The following is a 17,577-nucleotide window of genomic DNA, read 5'->3' as shown; positions in this document are numbered from 1 at the left end:
TATTAATATTCACAAATGACATGTAATTATTTACAAAATTCCATATAGCTGGGCTGGCAGTATTTCCTTTCGTGACAATACTACTTTAAAGTTTAACAGTGTTAGGTATCTCTCATAAAGAGTACATGACATAAGTGATAAACTACCACCTTAACACAACTTAAAGGAGCAAAATAAAAAAAAAAGACAAATATGGACAGAATTCAATCAGAAAATAAACATTCAGAAATGCTTTCACCCTTAGGCTTCCTCAGGTCCATCTCAACAGTACATTGCAGTTTTACGTGTCTAATGCAAGTTTACTATAACTATATATATATATATATATATATATATATATATATATATATATGTGTGTGTGTGTGTGTGTGTGTGTGTGTGTCTGTCTGTCTGCCTGTGTGCTGGAGTTCAGGGAACAGTTAAGACAGGCACTGGGTGGCAGTGAAGATTTACCCAATAGTTAGGTAACTACAGCAAAGCTGGTTAGGGAGACAACTGGAAAGGTGCTTGGTGTGATATCTGGACAGTGGAAGGAGGACAAGCAGACCTGGTGGTGGAATGAGGATGCACAATAGAGTATACAGAGAAAGTGGTTGGTGAAGAAGAAGTGGAATTGTCAAAGAGATGAAGAAAGTAGACAGAAGTATAAGGAGATGAGGCATAAGTTGAAGAGAGGGGTGACGAAGGTTAAGGATAAGGCATATGAAGAGTTGTATGAAAGGTTGGACACTAATGAGGGAGAAAAGGACCTGTACTGATTGGCTAGACAGAGGGACCAAGCTAGGAAAGATGTGCAGCAGGTAAGGGTGATAAAGGATAATGAGGGAAACATACTCACAAGCGAGGAGAGTGTGTTGAGCAGATGGAAGGAGTATTTTGTGGGGTTGATGAATAAAGAAAATGAGAGGGAGAGAAGGTTGGATGATGTGGGGATGGTGAATCAGGAAGTGCAGTAGATTAGCAAGGAGGAAGTAAGGACAGCTATGAAGAGAATGAAGAATGGAAAGCCTGTTGGTCCAGATGACATACCTGTGGAAACATGGAGGTGTTTAGGAGAGATGGCAGTGGAGTTTTTAACCAGCTTGTTTAATAAAATCTTAGAAATTGAGAGGATATCTTAGGAGTGGAGAACAAGTGTTTTGGTATCAATTTTTAAGAATAAGGGTGATGTGCAGAGCTGTAGTAACTACATAGGGACACAATTGATCAGTCACAGCATGAAGTTATGGGAAAGAGTAGTGGAAGCTATGTTAAGAAGGGAGGTGATGATTAGTGATCAGCAGTATGGTTTCATGCCAGGAATGAACACTATAGATGCAATGTTTGCTCTGAGGGTGTTGATGGAGAAGTATAGAGAAGGTCAGAAGGAGTTGCATTGTGTCTTTGTGGAATTAGAGAAAGCATATGACAGGATGCCTAGAGAGGAGTTGTGGTACTGTATGAGGAAGTCAGGAGTGGCAGAGAAGTATGTAAGAGTGGTACAGGATATGTACAAGGGTAGTGTGACAGTGGTGAGGTCTGCAGTTGGAATGGCGGATGTGTTCAAGGTGGAGTTGGGATTACCTCAAGGATCAGCTCTGAACCCTTTCTTATTTGCAATGGTGATGGACAGGTTGACAGACTAGATCAGACAGGAGTCCCCATGGGCTATGATGTTTACAGATGACATTGTGATCTGTAGTGTGAGTAGAGAACAGGTTGAGGAGATCCTAGAGAGGTGGAGATATGCTCTAGAGAGGAGAGGAATGAAGGTCAGCAGGACTAAAACAGAATATTTGTGTGTGAATGAGAGGGATGATAGAGGAATTGTGAGAATGCAGGGAGTAGAGTTGGCGAAGGTGGATGAGTTTAAATACTTGGGATCAACAGTTCAGAGTAATGGTGAGTGTGGAAGAGAGGTGAAGAAGGGAATACAGGTAGGATGGAGTGGGTGTAGAAGAGTGCCAGGGGTGATTTGTGACAGCCAGGTACCAGTAAGAGTGAAAGGAAAGGTTTACAAGAGGGTAGTGAGACCAGCTATGTTGTATGGGTTGGAGATGGTGGTATTGACGAAAAGACAGGAGTCAGAGCTGGAGGTGGCAGAGTTAAAGATGTTAAGATTTGCATTGGGTGTGATGAGGATGGACAGGATTAGGAAACAGTATATTAGAGGAATAGCTCAGATTGGATGGTTTGGAGACAAAGCCAGAGAGGCGAGATTGCATTGGTTTGGACATGCTCTGAGGAGGGATGCTAAGAATGGAGCTGCCAGGTAAGAGAAAAAGAGGAAAGGCCTAAGATAAGGTTTATGGATGTGGTGATAGAAGACATGCAGGTGGTTGGTGTGACAGAGCAAAATGCACAGGACAGGAAGATATGGAAAAAGATTATCCTCTTTGGTGACTCCTAATGGGAACAGGTCTATATTACGACGTTGAAATATAATATTGAACTCCACATGGTTGACCCATATTCATTGAAATTCATTTATGTGATTCGATGAATACTTCCAGGGCAAAGATGTAGTTGGCCAGCTACACAGTGTTGCCCTTTTCTCTGCTGTAATGCAATCTTGGAGTTGGTATATTTAGTTAGGGGGGTGTGGGGGGCACAGCCTCCCACGTCAGGGTGTGTGTGTGTGGGGGGTGAAGCCCCCGACATGGGTGGGTTTGTTTTACGTTAAGTTAGTTACATTGGATTGCGGGGCAAGTGTTTCTTTGCACTGTAAGTATTCATAGATTCGCGTAAATGCGTTTCGATTAATACGTGTCAATTCTTAGGCGTTCGATATTACAATGTTTTGACGTAGTAATATAGACCCAATAGGAACAGCCAAAAGAAGAAGTGTGTGTGTGTGTGTGTGTGTGTGTGTGTGTGTGTGTGTGTGTGTGTGTCTGTGACCGTTTGTTCAGGGTTCATAAGTATATAGTGCAGCACCCAGTCATGCTGCACTATAGTGTTAACAATCAGTCTACCTGGTGCAAGATTAGAACCCACAGCCTTCTGTACCAAAGGTGAGTTTGCTACCTGTTATGCCACTGATATTGCTGAATTGTATTATTCACTGACAACTGCACACTGTATTAATTAACATTATATGATGACAAGCCATGGTATCTGCCTCCAACAAAGCCAGCCTGCCTAAAAGCATACTGCCAGTGAAATACTATTTTTATAATGTCTATTTAGTTATAAATCAAAAGTAATACAGTAACTGGAATGCTGTTCCCTAGCCCTGTTGAAATGTTGGCACTCTTAATGCTAAGTGGCAAATATCAAACACGGCCCTTCTTCTTTACACTCCCCACACCTTCTGACCTTAAATATACTAATTGTGACATTACCATACCTTGGATAAAATGGAATATTTCAAGAAATGGTCATCTCAGAATTAGTATATGCAAGTACATTTTTATCAGTCTTTCATTCTCAGCATTATGGATTCACTAAATTGAATCCCAACATTTGAAACAATTACCTGTCAGAAAGAAAGCTATGGAGAATTGGAGAATACTACCAACCTTCCCTGGGCACTGGCAGTGTGTGTGTGTGTGTGTGTGTGTGTGTGTGTGTGTGTGTGTGTGTGTGTGTGTTTAAAAGCAAAAACTTGAAGCAGTGAATAAGGTACATTGGAAGACACTGTGGTTCACTATAACAGAAAGAGAGAGAGGTAAGAAAGGGGCCTGGTGTGCTAAGCCAAAAGCTCAGCTCTGTAAGTGGTCTGTGTGTAGTCAGTCTGGGTGTGGATATCAGAAGCCTATACCCAGGACAACAATGCATATTCTCTTTATTCACTTGGGACCAGGTAGCACTGGGTGAATTGGTTATTGTGCATTTATCATTAAACTGCTGGATATCATTGTGGTGACCTGAAAGACTGTCCCTCTAGTGGATATTAGACTTATTGTGGGCAGTAGATCAGGTACAAAGACTATAGCTCCTATCCATCACATACTGGAGTGGCACACTGGTTGGCAGTGATATGATTCAAGCAGCAGCAGTGCCAGATAGACTGCTATATATTGGTGGCAGTGGTCCATCCATTGCAACATTGTTTATGCAAAAGAAAATTGCTCATTATGTGCATCCGTTGGTCCTTGACAGGAACAGAGAGTTGATTGCACAATTTCTAGTTCTGTCTGCTGCATATAGCATCTGAATAATTGATTTAAATAGAAAGTCATGTTTTATTTGTGTAAGGTCCCTTCTGGATCAGATATTTGGGTTTATGCTCTGCAGCAAAAGGTACAATGATGAAGTGTGACTGTTGTGCTTTTGATCACCTCACTGTCAAAATTTACTTTGTATGTGGGAATTGTGGCACATTTAGCCTGTTAACATTAAAGGGGTTCTAAAATTGTGCTCTTCCAAAAGAATATTGCTACATCTTGATATTTTGAGGAGGTATAACAGTGACCTTAACAGCTATATTTAGTTTGCAATCTCATGTTTTTATCTGTGAAGAAAGTGATTGCAACTCGGATCAAAGTAAAGCCCCAGACTCAAAAAGCTAGTGGTTGTTGATTCACAAAGGACATCGATATGATGGCAAATAAGAAGTGTTTGGCCCACTTCATTCCTTCTAGCCTGAAAGGTCCTGCTGTGAAAGTAACTGTGAAATTAAGCAATGACATTTTCTCCCAAGCTGAATTTCTATAGCTTTGCAAACAGAATTTTTGTTGGTCAACAATTTCAAATGAATAAGTCATGTCCACAGAAATACTGGCTGCAAAGAGACCAGCAATTAGGTTGTCACAGATATTGTCAGATGTTTAGAGTATAGCGGTGGTTCTGCTAAAACCATTTCTGAATTCTGTCACTATTTTTGATGATGCTCCCTCTTCAGAAAGGCTGTTTCATTTATCCACTACTTTTTTTTCTTAAAAAAGCTTCCTTATTTCTCTCTTGATCGTCTAACTTTTATCTTTAAGTTGTGTCCCCTGATGTGCATGTACCTCTTAAAAAATATGACCACTGGGACGGCACAGAATGACTTTCTTGAGGTGCTATGGAAGAGCTTTCCTATACAAAAAAAAACTAACAATGAAAATTCATTGTTTTGCTGTCCTTCCTAGTCACAAAGATTATGTCGCATTGCCTTGTCAGGCAGGACAATGCTACAATATTTTGAATTAAATGAATGTGCATCAGACTAGTGTTTGACAAAACAGATGTCATAGTGGAATGCAAAGCTTCTTAGTAAACAATTCTGCTTCAAATTAAAAATCAGTAAGGAAGCAGAGATGAAAGATGGGAGGAAGCTTCCATAAAATAAATAAAATCTCCATATTCTTTCTACTTTTTCTACCAAGTTAAAAAATGCAACATAAAAGGAACAAAAACTCCATATACTATAAAGAATAACTAGGATAACATTTAAAAGAATTATACTTCTTGTGTGTACGAGTATCGAAGACCTCCCAGACTTGAAGTCATAATTATTTGTACACACCTCTTATGGTGTCATGACCTCATAAACAGCATTATTTTAGCTATATTCTCTGTACGGTTTCCCCTCTATTTCCTTATTCAATGGGTGAAACAGTTGGTTATATGTCTTCTTATGGAGATGTTGCACCACTTTCTTGCTCTCCTCCGCATTGCTTCTATCATAAGCAGTGAATTTGCAGTTCCTGAATCTAAATAATCCTGACTGTCTATTGTCTGATATGCAGAGCTAATCTTTTGGAGGCAAGGTCAGGGACCATTCTGTGGTGAGCTCATCTGAAAAATTATCAAAGTGTGAATCAGCGATGGTAACTCAAAAAGCATGAGCAGTTGTTTCATCTGGGAAGATTTCAATATGTAAATGAAAACATGAGGACTTATAGAAGACAGAAAATATTAGACTGCTGTCAGAACTCATGTCTAAATTCCGTACTTGCACAATCACCTATAAAAGTGCATCATTTAGGTAAGTTTTTGAAAGCAGATCATCAGAAGGAATGCTTAACTGAATAGAAACGCAACCAAGAAATCTGCCTTGGGTACAGTTAGGCTCAGCCATCTTAAAATCATCCATTTGGACATATCTAAGAGACATTTAACTAAGAGCCATCTGGCTCATGGACAGAACCCACATGGTGAGAGTTGCAGGAGCTAGGTCCGACTCTAAACCGGTTACAAGTGGCATTCCCCAGGGCTCAGTCCTAGGACCCCTCCTGTTTGGCATATACTTCTCAGAGGTACATGCAAGCACAGGAGGACTATGGCTGACCAAGCTCGTAGACGACTGCAAACTAGGGGCTATAATTGACTCTCCGGTTGATACAGACATCCTCCAAAAGGGTCTCACTGAGATGGATACCTGGTGTCAAAATCATGGCCTCAAGCTAAATGCCAAAAATTGCATAGTCATCCCCTTTGGAAAAAACAAAGTACCCACAAGCTACCACATAGGTGGTAGCCCCCTAAATATGGAAGATGTAATAAGGGATCTGGGGACCCAAGTAGATAGTAATCTCTCCTTTGATAATCACATTGCCAAAGTGATTAGAAAATCCTTCTATGTGGCCCACCTAATCACAAAAGGGTTTGCATCCAGATCAAAAGAGGTCATTGTGCCCCTCTAGTCATCACTCATCAGACCCATCATAGAGTACAATGCCCCATTTGGGATGTACCTTACAAGACACCTGCAACAGCTGGAAAGACCACAGAAGTATCTCACCAAGAGGATCACTGGCCTCAAACAGATGCCTTATGCAGCTCGACTGAAGAAAATCCAGCTGTACCCGGTTGCATACTGCCTACTCAGAGGTGATCTCTGCTTGACATACAAGGCCATGTCAAACCCAGAATTGATGGACATGCTCCACTTAAAGAAAACCATATCCTCTCGAGCCACATGTTCTAGTGATCTAAACCTCACCACAACAATAAATAGGACATGCTGGAGGGATTGATTCCTGTCCCAGAGACTTCCCATGCTTTGGAACAAGATTCCAATCTACATTAGCTCCTCACTAACACTCTTCAAGAGAAACCTTGATGAGCGGATGGGAAACAGAAAGTTTACCCTGGGGATCACTTCAGTGGCTCTGCTGGACAGAGGCACAGGGAACTAATCTAAGGGGGCAGCGAAAGCCAACACATTCTGGCTAGGCTTATAAATGCCTTCGGGCAGATAGCCTAGTATCTACCTATGAAACTATGAACCTATTTTCCAAAATCTGTGACAAGACTGTCCCATTCCAGGATGAATTGAGAGACAATATACACTGCTTTTCTACCTGGGCCTCCACTGAAAAGAGACATGTTGCCCAGTCAGACTTTCTAAATAAACAAAGGCAAAATAAATACAAAAAATAAATAAATATAATAGTACACTGTCTGCATGCAGTGAAAACTCAGTTGTATATCAACTAGTGATCTGCCCTGGAAGGAATGTGCAGAGTGCAGAGATAAACTGGAACCATGAAATATTTTACCCAGTGTTAGTTTGGGAAGAAATGAGTGCAAATGCACCCTGAAAATTATTTGCTTAAGTCTGTCACAAAATATGAAGAAAACTATTTATGGACCATTTCCTCCAGCTCATATAGTTGAACAAAGCATAGACTATGGATTGCCGTAGCAAACATTGCCACAAGACCATGCATTATGTGATCCACAGCCAGAAGGACTATTGTGAATACCTAACATACCTACTGCTGTTTATTTTGTATATTTCAGAGAACTTTGAAATTAATCGTACTATTGATGTTTAGGCCATACTGTATTTTTATGATGCAAACCCACTTTGAACTTTTGAAAATTTAATAGGTTTAGCTTTGGTGCTCATGTTTTCCAAAGCCCAGCCCAGGTGAACTAGTACCTTATGGGAGTTTTAAGTGTATCTGCCTGTACATAAAGACTGATTCTTGAGTTCATGGATTAGAACCTGTAAAATCCGCACATTAATAGCAACTGTATGAGAAGCAACACATTTCACCAAGAATAAAGCAATATTTTCAGAAGCCATCTTGACCTTTTGCTCAACAGCATTTAGTACGTTACTTAGTATCACATGCTGCGGCACATTCTGTAGGGTAATTATTATACGTATCCAAATGTTGCTATGCTGTACTGTGTGTAACACGAGACGCCTGTCTGTCCTCAGTTAGTTAAATATTTCACACAAACAGTGACTGAGTGAGCAAACAACCACTTTGATTTGTGACATCTGAGCACCAGAGTAAAAGCTGTAGATTTAGACTGCATCTACATTAGAAACTGTGAAGAAGACAGGCAGCTTTGTGCACATTTTAAAAGGCAACATCTTAGGTCAGATAAATGTCATAGAGACAGCCTTGAAACCTGAGCGCTAATTGCCAGCAGTTGTGAGAATGGGTGCCTTGATTACTTTGGACTTCTGACTTTCCTCCTGGGTATGGTCAGGGCAGCACAGTTACTTGGGATGTGTCTCAGAGATAAGAAGGGGGCGAAGTCACCACTGCACCTGCTCTGTCACAGAAATGTATTAATAGCATTTCACACCCAACGTTTGCATATCGTTACACCCCAGAGTTCAGAAAGAGAGTTAAGTACATTGCTGCCTTGCAGCTGCTTTCAGACAGCACGAGTGTTTAGAACGTGAAGCAATGCCATATAGTCCGCATGCATATGTTCTACAAGGACTGCAAAACTCAGGTTAAAAAATATAAAATATATAGCTATTATAAACACATGCTATCACTAATGTGGCTGGAAAAACTGGCCCCTCTAACTGTATTTGTCAGATTCCATACAGCAGATGTGTGCAGTGGTGTCTTCAGGGGAAACACCTAATGTTTTTGACAGGAAGTTTTAAATTAGAAATTAAGAATCTGTATGCTGTCTTTCCTGTGCCTGCCACATCTCTTTGCCTCATTGGTGAAGTTATGATTTACTGTGACTAATTACTTCCTTGTTTGCATACACTGAGGTTGCTTTTTCGGTAGCATAGCACAGGAGACCAAATCAAGCACTGTTATTTTACAGAAACACACACCATGAGGCTGTGGGTTTGTTTCTGCATTGCACTAGGCCTGTGCAGGCTTGGTAGGGCAGAAGACAAAGAGAAAGCGCACTCTCAGAAGACCCCTGGGAAAGATGACCTCCAAGATGGCACATATCGCATAAGTTCTCCACAACTGACCAGTGAGGAAAAAATGTCTACCCACATGCCAGAAAATCTTCGCTGTGATGCATGCAGGGCAATAGCATTCCAGGTACATTTATTACTTGAGTGGGCTTAGTATACAGTAACGATGATGGTATATATCATGGCAGGCAAACTTTAACTGACAGAATTTCAATCATTGTTTTAGGTAGTTCTGTAGGTATGCATAGTGGCTTAGTGGTAAGATCTATTTCTATCTCTCAGTTTCATGGGCCTTGGCTTAATCCTCCCTTTGGTCATTATTTGGAATTTGCATGTCCTCATGTATGTATTCCTGCAGGTAATCAGGTTCTCTCACCAAATCTTGCTTGTCGATTGCTATAATATATTTTGTATTTACCTGTACTGTTATGGCTTGGGTTGTAGCTGAATTCGATCCAAGAAGGACCTCTTTACTTAGCAAGTTTATGAAGAAAATATATATTTGTTTGTTATTATTAATTTTATTACTTTTTGTAACTATTGACATCAGTCTGATAGATAACATGGGTGATAAGGATGGAAAAGAAGATGGCAGGGTTGTAAGAATGGCTAGACATTCAGCAGTTAAATTCAAAATAATGATTACACTTTGGGAATCAAAAATTCAGAAAAAGAATTTACAGAGGAAGAGAAAAGGGTATTTACAACAGCAGCATTGGAAACGACCTAAATGAGCTTATAGCTGCTGATCTTGTAAAAAGCAGCAAGGAGGGTAGGGGGGGCAGTGAAGTACGTACAGCAAAAGGAACCCCAATAATGAAAACCTACAAAATAACTATCTAATGTATGGGCTGATGATGATAATAATAATGATGATGCAGCATTTATAGGCGTATATGCAGTTCTTGAGAGGCTCCTTTTGTAAACAGAATTCAGAGGTGGATAACAAGAACTATGACCATAGAGAAAGGGAAAAATGTACAATGTGATGAAGAAACTCTCCAGCATGTCAATATCATTTCTATTTTAAGAGTAGTATCTCTACAAATACAAGAGAAAGTGCTTAGTTTTGGTCAAAAAGGGGACCAGCTGGATTTCCATTGTTTGGCTGACAATCTACTGCCTCAGTCTGAATGACAAATGCTCAGGTGCGTTCTGTAGGGTAATTATTATACACGAGTAACTGACACACATTCCTACTGTAGTGGTGCAGAGTCATAAATGTACAGTATAAGAGCTGGCAGAAGGGACCTCATAGATCCATGGAGTGGTTAAAGGACGAGCAAAGCACCACAGAGGTACAGAGAAAAGGGGTCAAAATGATACACTGTTGCAAAAGAAACAAGAATTGAGGTGTGATTAACTATGCTGACAATACAGGATGTATGGTGTAGTGATTGTGCAGTGTGATCGCTTGTGTTAGCTGTAATAGTTTATACTGATGGGCAGCAAACAGATTCAGGGATCTGTGGAGTCATGTACAGTATGTAATAAGATGATTCTCCCTTAACATTGCCTGTCTCTTGCTCTTCTTTGGCACAGAGGGTGTCCCAAGCCAGACAACTTGCCATCCTGTCATATACCAGCCCTTCCTCTGCACATTTGCTGCTGTCAGTCAGTACAAGAGGGTTACATGTTTTAGCCACCTTGTCTATCAGTGCATTTATTTTGTCAGCCAGTCTGTATCATCCAGAAGTCTGTTGGCATGTAATTTGTCAGCCAGACAATGGAAATCCAAACAGACCAATGCCAGCTTGAGGAAGTAGCTTCTTCCGCAGATATAGTGGTTGAGTTGTAGAGCAGTTCCCCTGAGAAGATAGCAGGATAGTAAGCACAAATGTATTGAGAAAATTCAAGAATGGGATAGACTTAGTATGATTCTAATAATATATGAATAGGTCTAGGTTGTAGAATGACCATGTCTATAGCATAACCAGTGCTGGGGCGAATGGTCATAATCAGTGACCCTTGCATTTATCTGCTGTCAAAATAAGGTTTCTGTGTAGTACATGTACAGAATAAAAGCAGTGATTCCTTTTCACAGGTCACTGTTGAATGTAAGACATGGTCAAAATCCACTTCCCTGAATGGGATGAAAAATGGACATATGTCCAGTCAAGAAAACTTTAAACCATATATTTTTTTCTTTGAGGGCAAAACCCCACATATTTTACATGGGTACTTTTGACCACTTGCACTCATCTTACATACCTCTCAACCTCTTAGAGCAAGAAATCTGGACAAAGCCATAAATAAAAGTTGGACAAAGGCCCAAAAATAGGGATACTTTTTAAATATTGCTCTTACAAACTTAGAAAGCTAATAGAATAACAGGTATTGCATTAGCATGAATGTTCTTAAGGGTATGAAGTTTGTACCTCAGATGTCTGTCATTAGGTTTTAGCTTCAGTCTTTAATGATTTGCCACTAATTTGCCAGAAAAACCACAATTTTATGAAAAACGAACCAAAAATATGAGGCGAAAATCTGTACAGTTGAGAGGTATCTTACTTACTATAGTCCTCCCCAGGACTGCTGCACCTCAAAGTGGGTACAAAGGCCTTTCGGCAACCCTTATCCCCCTGATTACTTTTCAAGATCACTGCTATTTTTGTGACTTCATCAAATTGAAATTTTATGATGTCCTACTAATTTACTAAATATCAAATCATAATTTCCTACTCAGAATAGTATAGTATGTTACTATGGAATACATATTTATTTATGGATTCATTATTTATTAATTTGCCATATTTCTGTAACAGCCCAGAAGATGCTGCAATGCAAAGATGGGATGAGGTTATAAATAAAATGGAGATAGAACAGTTAATACAGAATTACAGTAACAGAATATTTAAACAGCATGAAATTAAAATTAAGGACTTGGCACTAATAATGTAGTAAAAAATCTGCGTTTATATCACATTATCGAAAGATGAAAATAGCAAACGCTATTTCATCGAACCTAAAATATCTAAACCACATAATATTGAACAATTAGAATAGTAAATTTTTTCCTTGGGGAAAAAATTTGCTATTCCGAAACACATACACACAATACAAGCACACCTAAAAAACATCAATCCACACACATACACTTTTAATCCTACAACTAACCCTACACTAAACTATACATACACTACTATCCATCCACTTACCTTAACCCAAACCCTAACCCTAAGGTCCGTCACTATTGCACACTCACCTAACCCGCACCCTAACCCTAACTCACTTAACCCGCCCCTAACCCTAATTCACCTAACCCGCACCCTAACCCTAACTCACCTAACCCCCGCCCTAATCCTAACAACCACACAATCGCACACTTATCTGAACCCGACCTGCAAATTTCCTCCACAGCACTGAAAATAGTGAAGCCACAGAACCGGCCATTTTATTTTTAGCGTTCGGTCAAAACGGGTCGATATTAAAACATTCAAAGTTTTAAAACTTCGATGTTCTGATATAGACCCAAAAATCTCAGGAATATTTAAATGCCGTCGGTGGAGGCACCGCCTTTGTGAAGTGGGACCACAGTTGCAGTGCGCCACCCTGAGTCACGTATCCCAGAGAAGACTTTGGGTCAAGTCACTGTCTAGCTGTGGGTTTAATTCCTCATTGAGTTAGAACAGGCACACGGCAGGGGACACCATCAGGTCCCATGGATGCTGTGTTTTTTTTTGGAGAGAGCAGTTCCTTGGGCGCTGGAGCTGGGCTGCAATTGAACCTGTCAGCCAGTATGTTGGCAATGTCTGTAGGATCAGTAATCTCACATCATTTTGAACTAGTTCTGAGTATATCTGGGAGTTTCCCTCTAGGGTGTCTAACATACGCCACTTCAAGAAGGCCGCCCACTGATTTGTCTAGCTATTTTTCTCTCTATTTTTATTTGAAATGATTTTATGAGAGCTCTTAGTTTTTTTCTATAGTGATCAAGGGTGTCTTACCTTTTAAGGACTTACCTTTTGGGATTTTACATGTCTTGTGGTAGCTTCCTCCTTTATTGTAGGATTTGTTTATGAAACAGGATCCCACCAGACTGGGCAGCTTTCTTTCTTGTTTTCGGGAGTCTCTTTGTTTTGTTTGGGATTGCCTTATCCATGCAGTCCCACTGCAGATTGCTGGTAAGAGAAAAATGCAGTGATTCAGCGGCTTGGTATTTTTCTTTCCACCAACTGTGAAGTCATATATATATATATATATATATATATATATATATATATATATATATATATATTAAAAGAAAAAAACTGCAGTAATACTATAACATATAAAGAAGGAAAGGTTATATACCTTTTGGCAGTTCAGACTGATATGATGTTTTATAAAACTGGAGATATACAGCACAGCTCTGCAAATTCAAATGCTGTAAGGATTGGGAGTAGACAAGTTTAGGATGGCATTCATGAATCCCTTATGATTAACACAAGGTCCTTATGCCAAGGTTATAAGAGGCATTAAGCGATACAATGGAAGATTTTGGTTTGTAACCCTCACTGTATAATTCTCTCTACGTTATACTTAAGGCATGTAAAACACACTTATTTATATTCAACAGCTAGAGGTCTGCAATGACCATCTCCATTATTAGAAAATGCTTGGAAATCTGCCAATCGTGCACCAGCAACACTTCCCAAACTAACTGCCAATGTAAAGAGTCCCCTCCCAGATTCTAATCCTTGTACTGGAAGCATGCAGTGCCCAGCACCATCTGCTCATGTTCCTAAGGTGATTAGAGCCCTTGTTCCTTCCCCCGCAGTAGTAGCAGTCAGAGTCCCCTTCCAGTCTGCACCAACAGCAGTCAGAGACCCCCACCACCCTCACAGATGCCCATTCTAATGTCATTCACTGATCTCTGATGAGAAACTTTTTATTGTGGCTGATCTTTTAGAGAATATTTTAATCTCTGAGAGTGCTTAAATGTATTTGATGACAGCTCTGAAAGCCTTGCTGTGGATCAAGCTACCATTTGTTTTAATATTAATTTCACTCAGTATAATTGGGTACTCTTGCAAGAGACTTAGAGTCGCTGGCTTTGGAGTGTCTGGTGGTGGTGGAACTACCTTATAGTCTGAACAGAAGGGGGCATAGCTAGTAAATCTGTGCTAGCCTTTCCCAGGTGTGTGTGTGTGTGTGTGTGTGTGTGTGTGTGTGTGTGTGTGTGTGTGTGTGAAAATCAAATCTCAAAGAATATGTGTGTCAGCTGTTTGGAACAGGGACACAAAGAACTGGTTTCACAGAGATGGTGCTGGAGAACTTGGCTTGGACACTCATCTGAGGTCTAAACTCTATAGCTGTGCCAGTGGGAAGTCTTATTGGGAACATGGAGGGAGACAGATGGAAAAATCCATACCCTGGACTGAGTGTGCTCCCTCTGTGCTCTTAAGGGAAATTTTGCTTGATGCAGACAGTTGCAACTGGAAATACTGACTGTATCCATTTTTGTTCCAAATGAATGTCCCTCTCCAGTGCCAGAGGTGAGGATTCATGCTCCTTGATTACTGGCCCAGAATGGGGATGTCATATATTGGTGAGCAGTGATGAGGATATTAATCGAACTTCGGTAGCCTGTAGGCAGTTGTCACTAAAGGTGTCCTCTCAGCAACTACAAGGTAAATATTCAGTTTCATTTCACAACAGTTTTCTTTCTTTCTTTGTTAGTTTAGTTAGCCAGGGACAGCAGACAAAGATGTCAGCAGAGGATTATAGCAAGCTGACAAGAACCAGTTGGCCAAGGTGTGTGAAGCCAAAAGACTGGTGCATGCCAACCTATCTAAAGAGGAAATGATTTCAGCCTTAGTCACAACTAAGACCAGCAACCAGGAGTATAACCATTCTAGTGATGGGGATTTGCAGACCTTAGAAAAAGGGTACTTCACCTTTTCCTCAGAGGAGTTAAAAATTCATCTGGAGTTAAAGAGACTTGAACTGGAGGCCAAACATTTGGAATTAGAATCAGCAGAGAGAGACTGCAGCATTTGGAGGTCGAAGAAAATGAGAAGCACCGTCAACATGAGAGGGAGATGCTGACTCTTCACCAGGGTCATGGAGGTCATGGAGAAGGGAATAACTGAACCCCAGAAGCAATAAAGATCAGTAAATTCCTTCCACAATTTACAGAGGGTGATAATTGTGATAGTTTTACCCATATATTTGAAAGAGCATGTAAACAGTATAATGTTTAACAAAGGCTATGGGTACGGTTCCTGATCCCTTACTCCATGGGAAAGCTGTATCTGCTGTTACTAAATTGTCTGATATTGATTGTTTAAACTATGATAAAGTAAATAATTGTTTACCTGAATATTTTAAGTTAACACCTAAAGCCTACAGAAAAAAACATTTTTGTGAGCATAGACACAAGGCAGATGAAAGTGTGTGCTATTATATTGCTGAGTTTAGCACTTATTTTCATAGGAGGGTGACTGGGTGTCAGGCCATCACTTCTGAAGGGCTGGCAGACCTTTTGGTGAAGGAAGAAGCCCTTAGCACTTTGCCTGAGTGCATGATAATCTGGTTGGCAGACCGAGAATGTAACTCTCCAGATGAGCTGGGGAGAAAAGGGGATTCCTACTTAGCAAGCAGGGCATCACTGTACAGGAAAGAGATACCCAGTGCTGCACATGGGTCTAAGAGAACCCATGGTGGGCAGCCTAAACCACCCCAACAGGGTCCATCAATAACAGGGGAAGCCACTAGTTCAGGTACATGGGCAGGATCAAGGGCTAAATGTTTTAAATGTAACCAGTTGGGCCATGTAGCATATAGATGTCCATGGAGGCAAGGTAGGGGACAAAAGGTTGTGGAGCTAGCAAGTGGGAATAACAGTATGCCAGTGGTAGGTTGTCTGGAGACAACAGGGGTACCAAACTATCACCAGAGGTTATATCCTATCTTACCGGATGGAAAACAGGCCACTGCTAAGAGAGACACAACTTCTGACATAACCATTGTGAAGCCTGCAGTGGCTAAAGAGGAACAGTACTTGCCTGGACAGTCTACTGCAGTCAGATCTTTAGGAGGGACCCCATTCCAAATGTCTTTGGCCAGGCTTCACCTTGACTGGGAGGCTGGAAAAGGACGTAAGCAACTAGGTGTTTGAAGATATCCCTGCAGATGTCTTGATAGGAAATTATTTTGATAATGCAGTACCTTATGTGCATGCAGTTACATGCAGTCAGGCTTGGAGACAGGCATGTGGGTCTGGTAGCCTGGGGGAGACCCAGACAGACCGCACACTTGCAGCCAGGACTGGTGAGGTGGTTATTTCAGGGAGGGAGCTACCCTGTAGCAGTGAGACTAAAGGTGAGCCACAGCTGCTTGGGGGTACTGATGTTCCCTTGGACAGAGTGACTGGAAGGGCAAAGGTGAGTAGTAGTACCTAGGCTGACAGTGAGGCACCATTATCATAGGATACCAGACTTCCCATGGAAGGGGAGCTGGGAAGGGTTACAAAAAGAGAGTTGAGACAGGCTCAGGTCTCAGATCCTACATTACAAGGCTTGAGGGAGGTAGCCAGGGAGGCACCTGATTCTCAAGGAAAGGGGGAATCTGTATACTTGGACAAGAGGTTACTATACAGAGAGTGGACCCCTGATGGAGGGTTAGAGGGTGATGTAATACAGCAGTTGGTAGTGCCCAGATCCTACCATCTGGCATTCTAGCCATAGCCCACGACATCCCCTTTGCAAGTCATATGGGCATAAAACATACAAAGAGACAACGAGACATATTATGCAGAACTTTTATTGGCCTGGGATTTCCAGGGATGTGACAGGATACTGCAGGACCTGTGAGCAGCACCAAAAAGTAGGCAAGGTAGGAGACTAGGAGAAAGCTCCTTTGGTGCCTTTGCATGTGATTGAGGAGCCATTTCAGAGGGTAGCTATGGATATTGTGGGGCCAGTACCTCAAGTTCCACAGGGAGAAATATAACCTAGTGGTAGTAGATTATGCTACCAGATACCCTGAGGTGATGGCTCTGTCCTCCATTCAGTTAGAAAAGGTAGCAGATGCTTTGTTAGAGATTTTCAGCAGGGTAGGTTTCCCAAAAGAAATACTGACTAACAGTGGTGCCAATTTAATGTCAGACCTGCTGGCTTGTCTGTAAAAGCATTATGGGGTGAAGCACCTAAAGACCACCCCCTACCATCCCCAGACTAATGGTCTGGTGGAGAGGTTAAACTCTACACTAAAGACTATGTTACGGGCATTTGCAGATGAGTTCAAGAGGGAGTGGGATAAATATTTGCCCCATCTATTGTTTACTTACAGAGAGGGGCCCCAGGAATCCACAAGTTTTTCACCTTTTGAATTGCTGTATAGGCATAGGGTGAGGGGACCTCTAGATTTGATTCATGATAAGTGGGAGGGTGAGTATGCATTCCATAAGGAGTCTGTTGTTGCATATGTCCTAAACCTCAGGACAAGGCTCGGGGAACACATGGGCTTCACCCAGGAGAACCTGGCAGAAGCCCAACAGCAGAAAAAGGTCTAGTATGACAGGAATGCTCAAGCTAGAGAGTATGCTGTGG

At 41.1% G+C, this 17,577-nt stretch overlaps 1 protein-coding gene across 1 annotated transcript in view; it reads left to right on the top strand.

Moving 5' to 3' along the window:
- Nucleotides 1-8,805: 8,805 nt before the first annotated feature.
- Nucleotides 8,806-17,577, top strand: part of MZB1 (marginal zone B and B1 cell specific protein) — a 399,248-nt gene continuing 390,476 nt past the window's right edge. Inside the window, exon 1 of the mRNA XM_044068995.1 lies at nt 8,806-9,170. Within this exon, the coding sequence (XP_043924930.1) occupies nt 8,952-9,170 (219 nt within the window). The 5' untranslated portion in view covers nt 8,806-8,951. The remainder of the gene's footprint in view (nt 9,171-17,577) is intronic.

Source organism: Protopterus annectens, chromosome 4.part0, assembly GCF_019279795.1.
Source record: "Protopterus annectens isolate FY-2018-M chromosome 4.part0, PAN1.0, whole genome shotgun sequence".
Classification (NCBI taxonomy): Eukaryota; Metazoa; Chordata; order Ceratodontiformes; family Protopteridae; genus Protopterus; species Protopterus annectens.
Note: the sequence above shows the minus strand (reverse complement) of the source record. Positions and strands in the feature narration are given on the sequence as shown.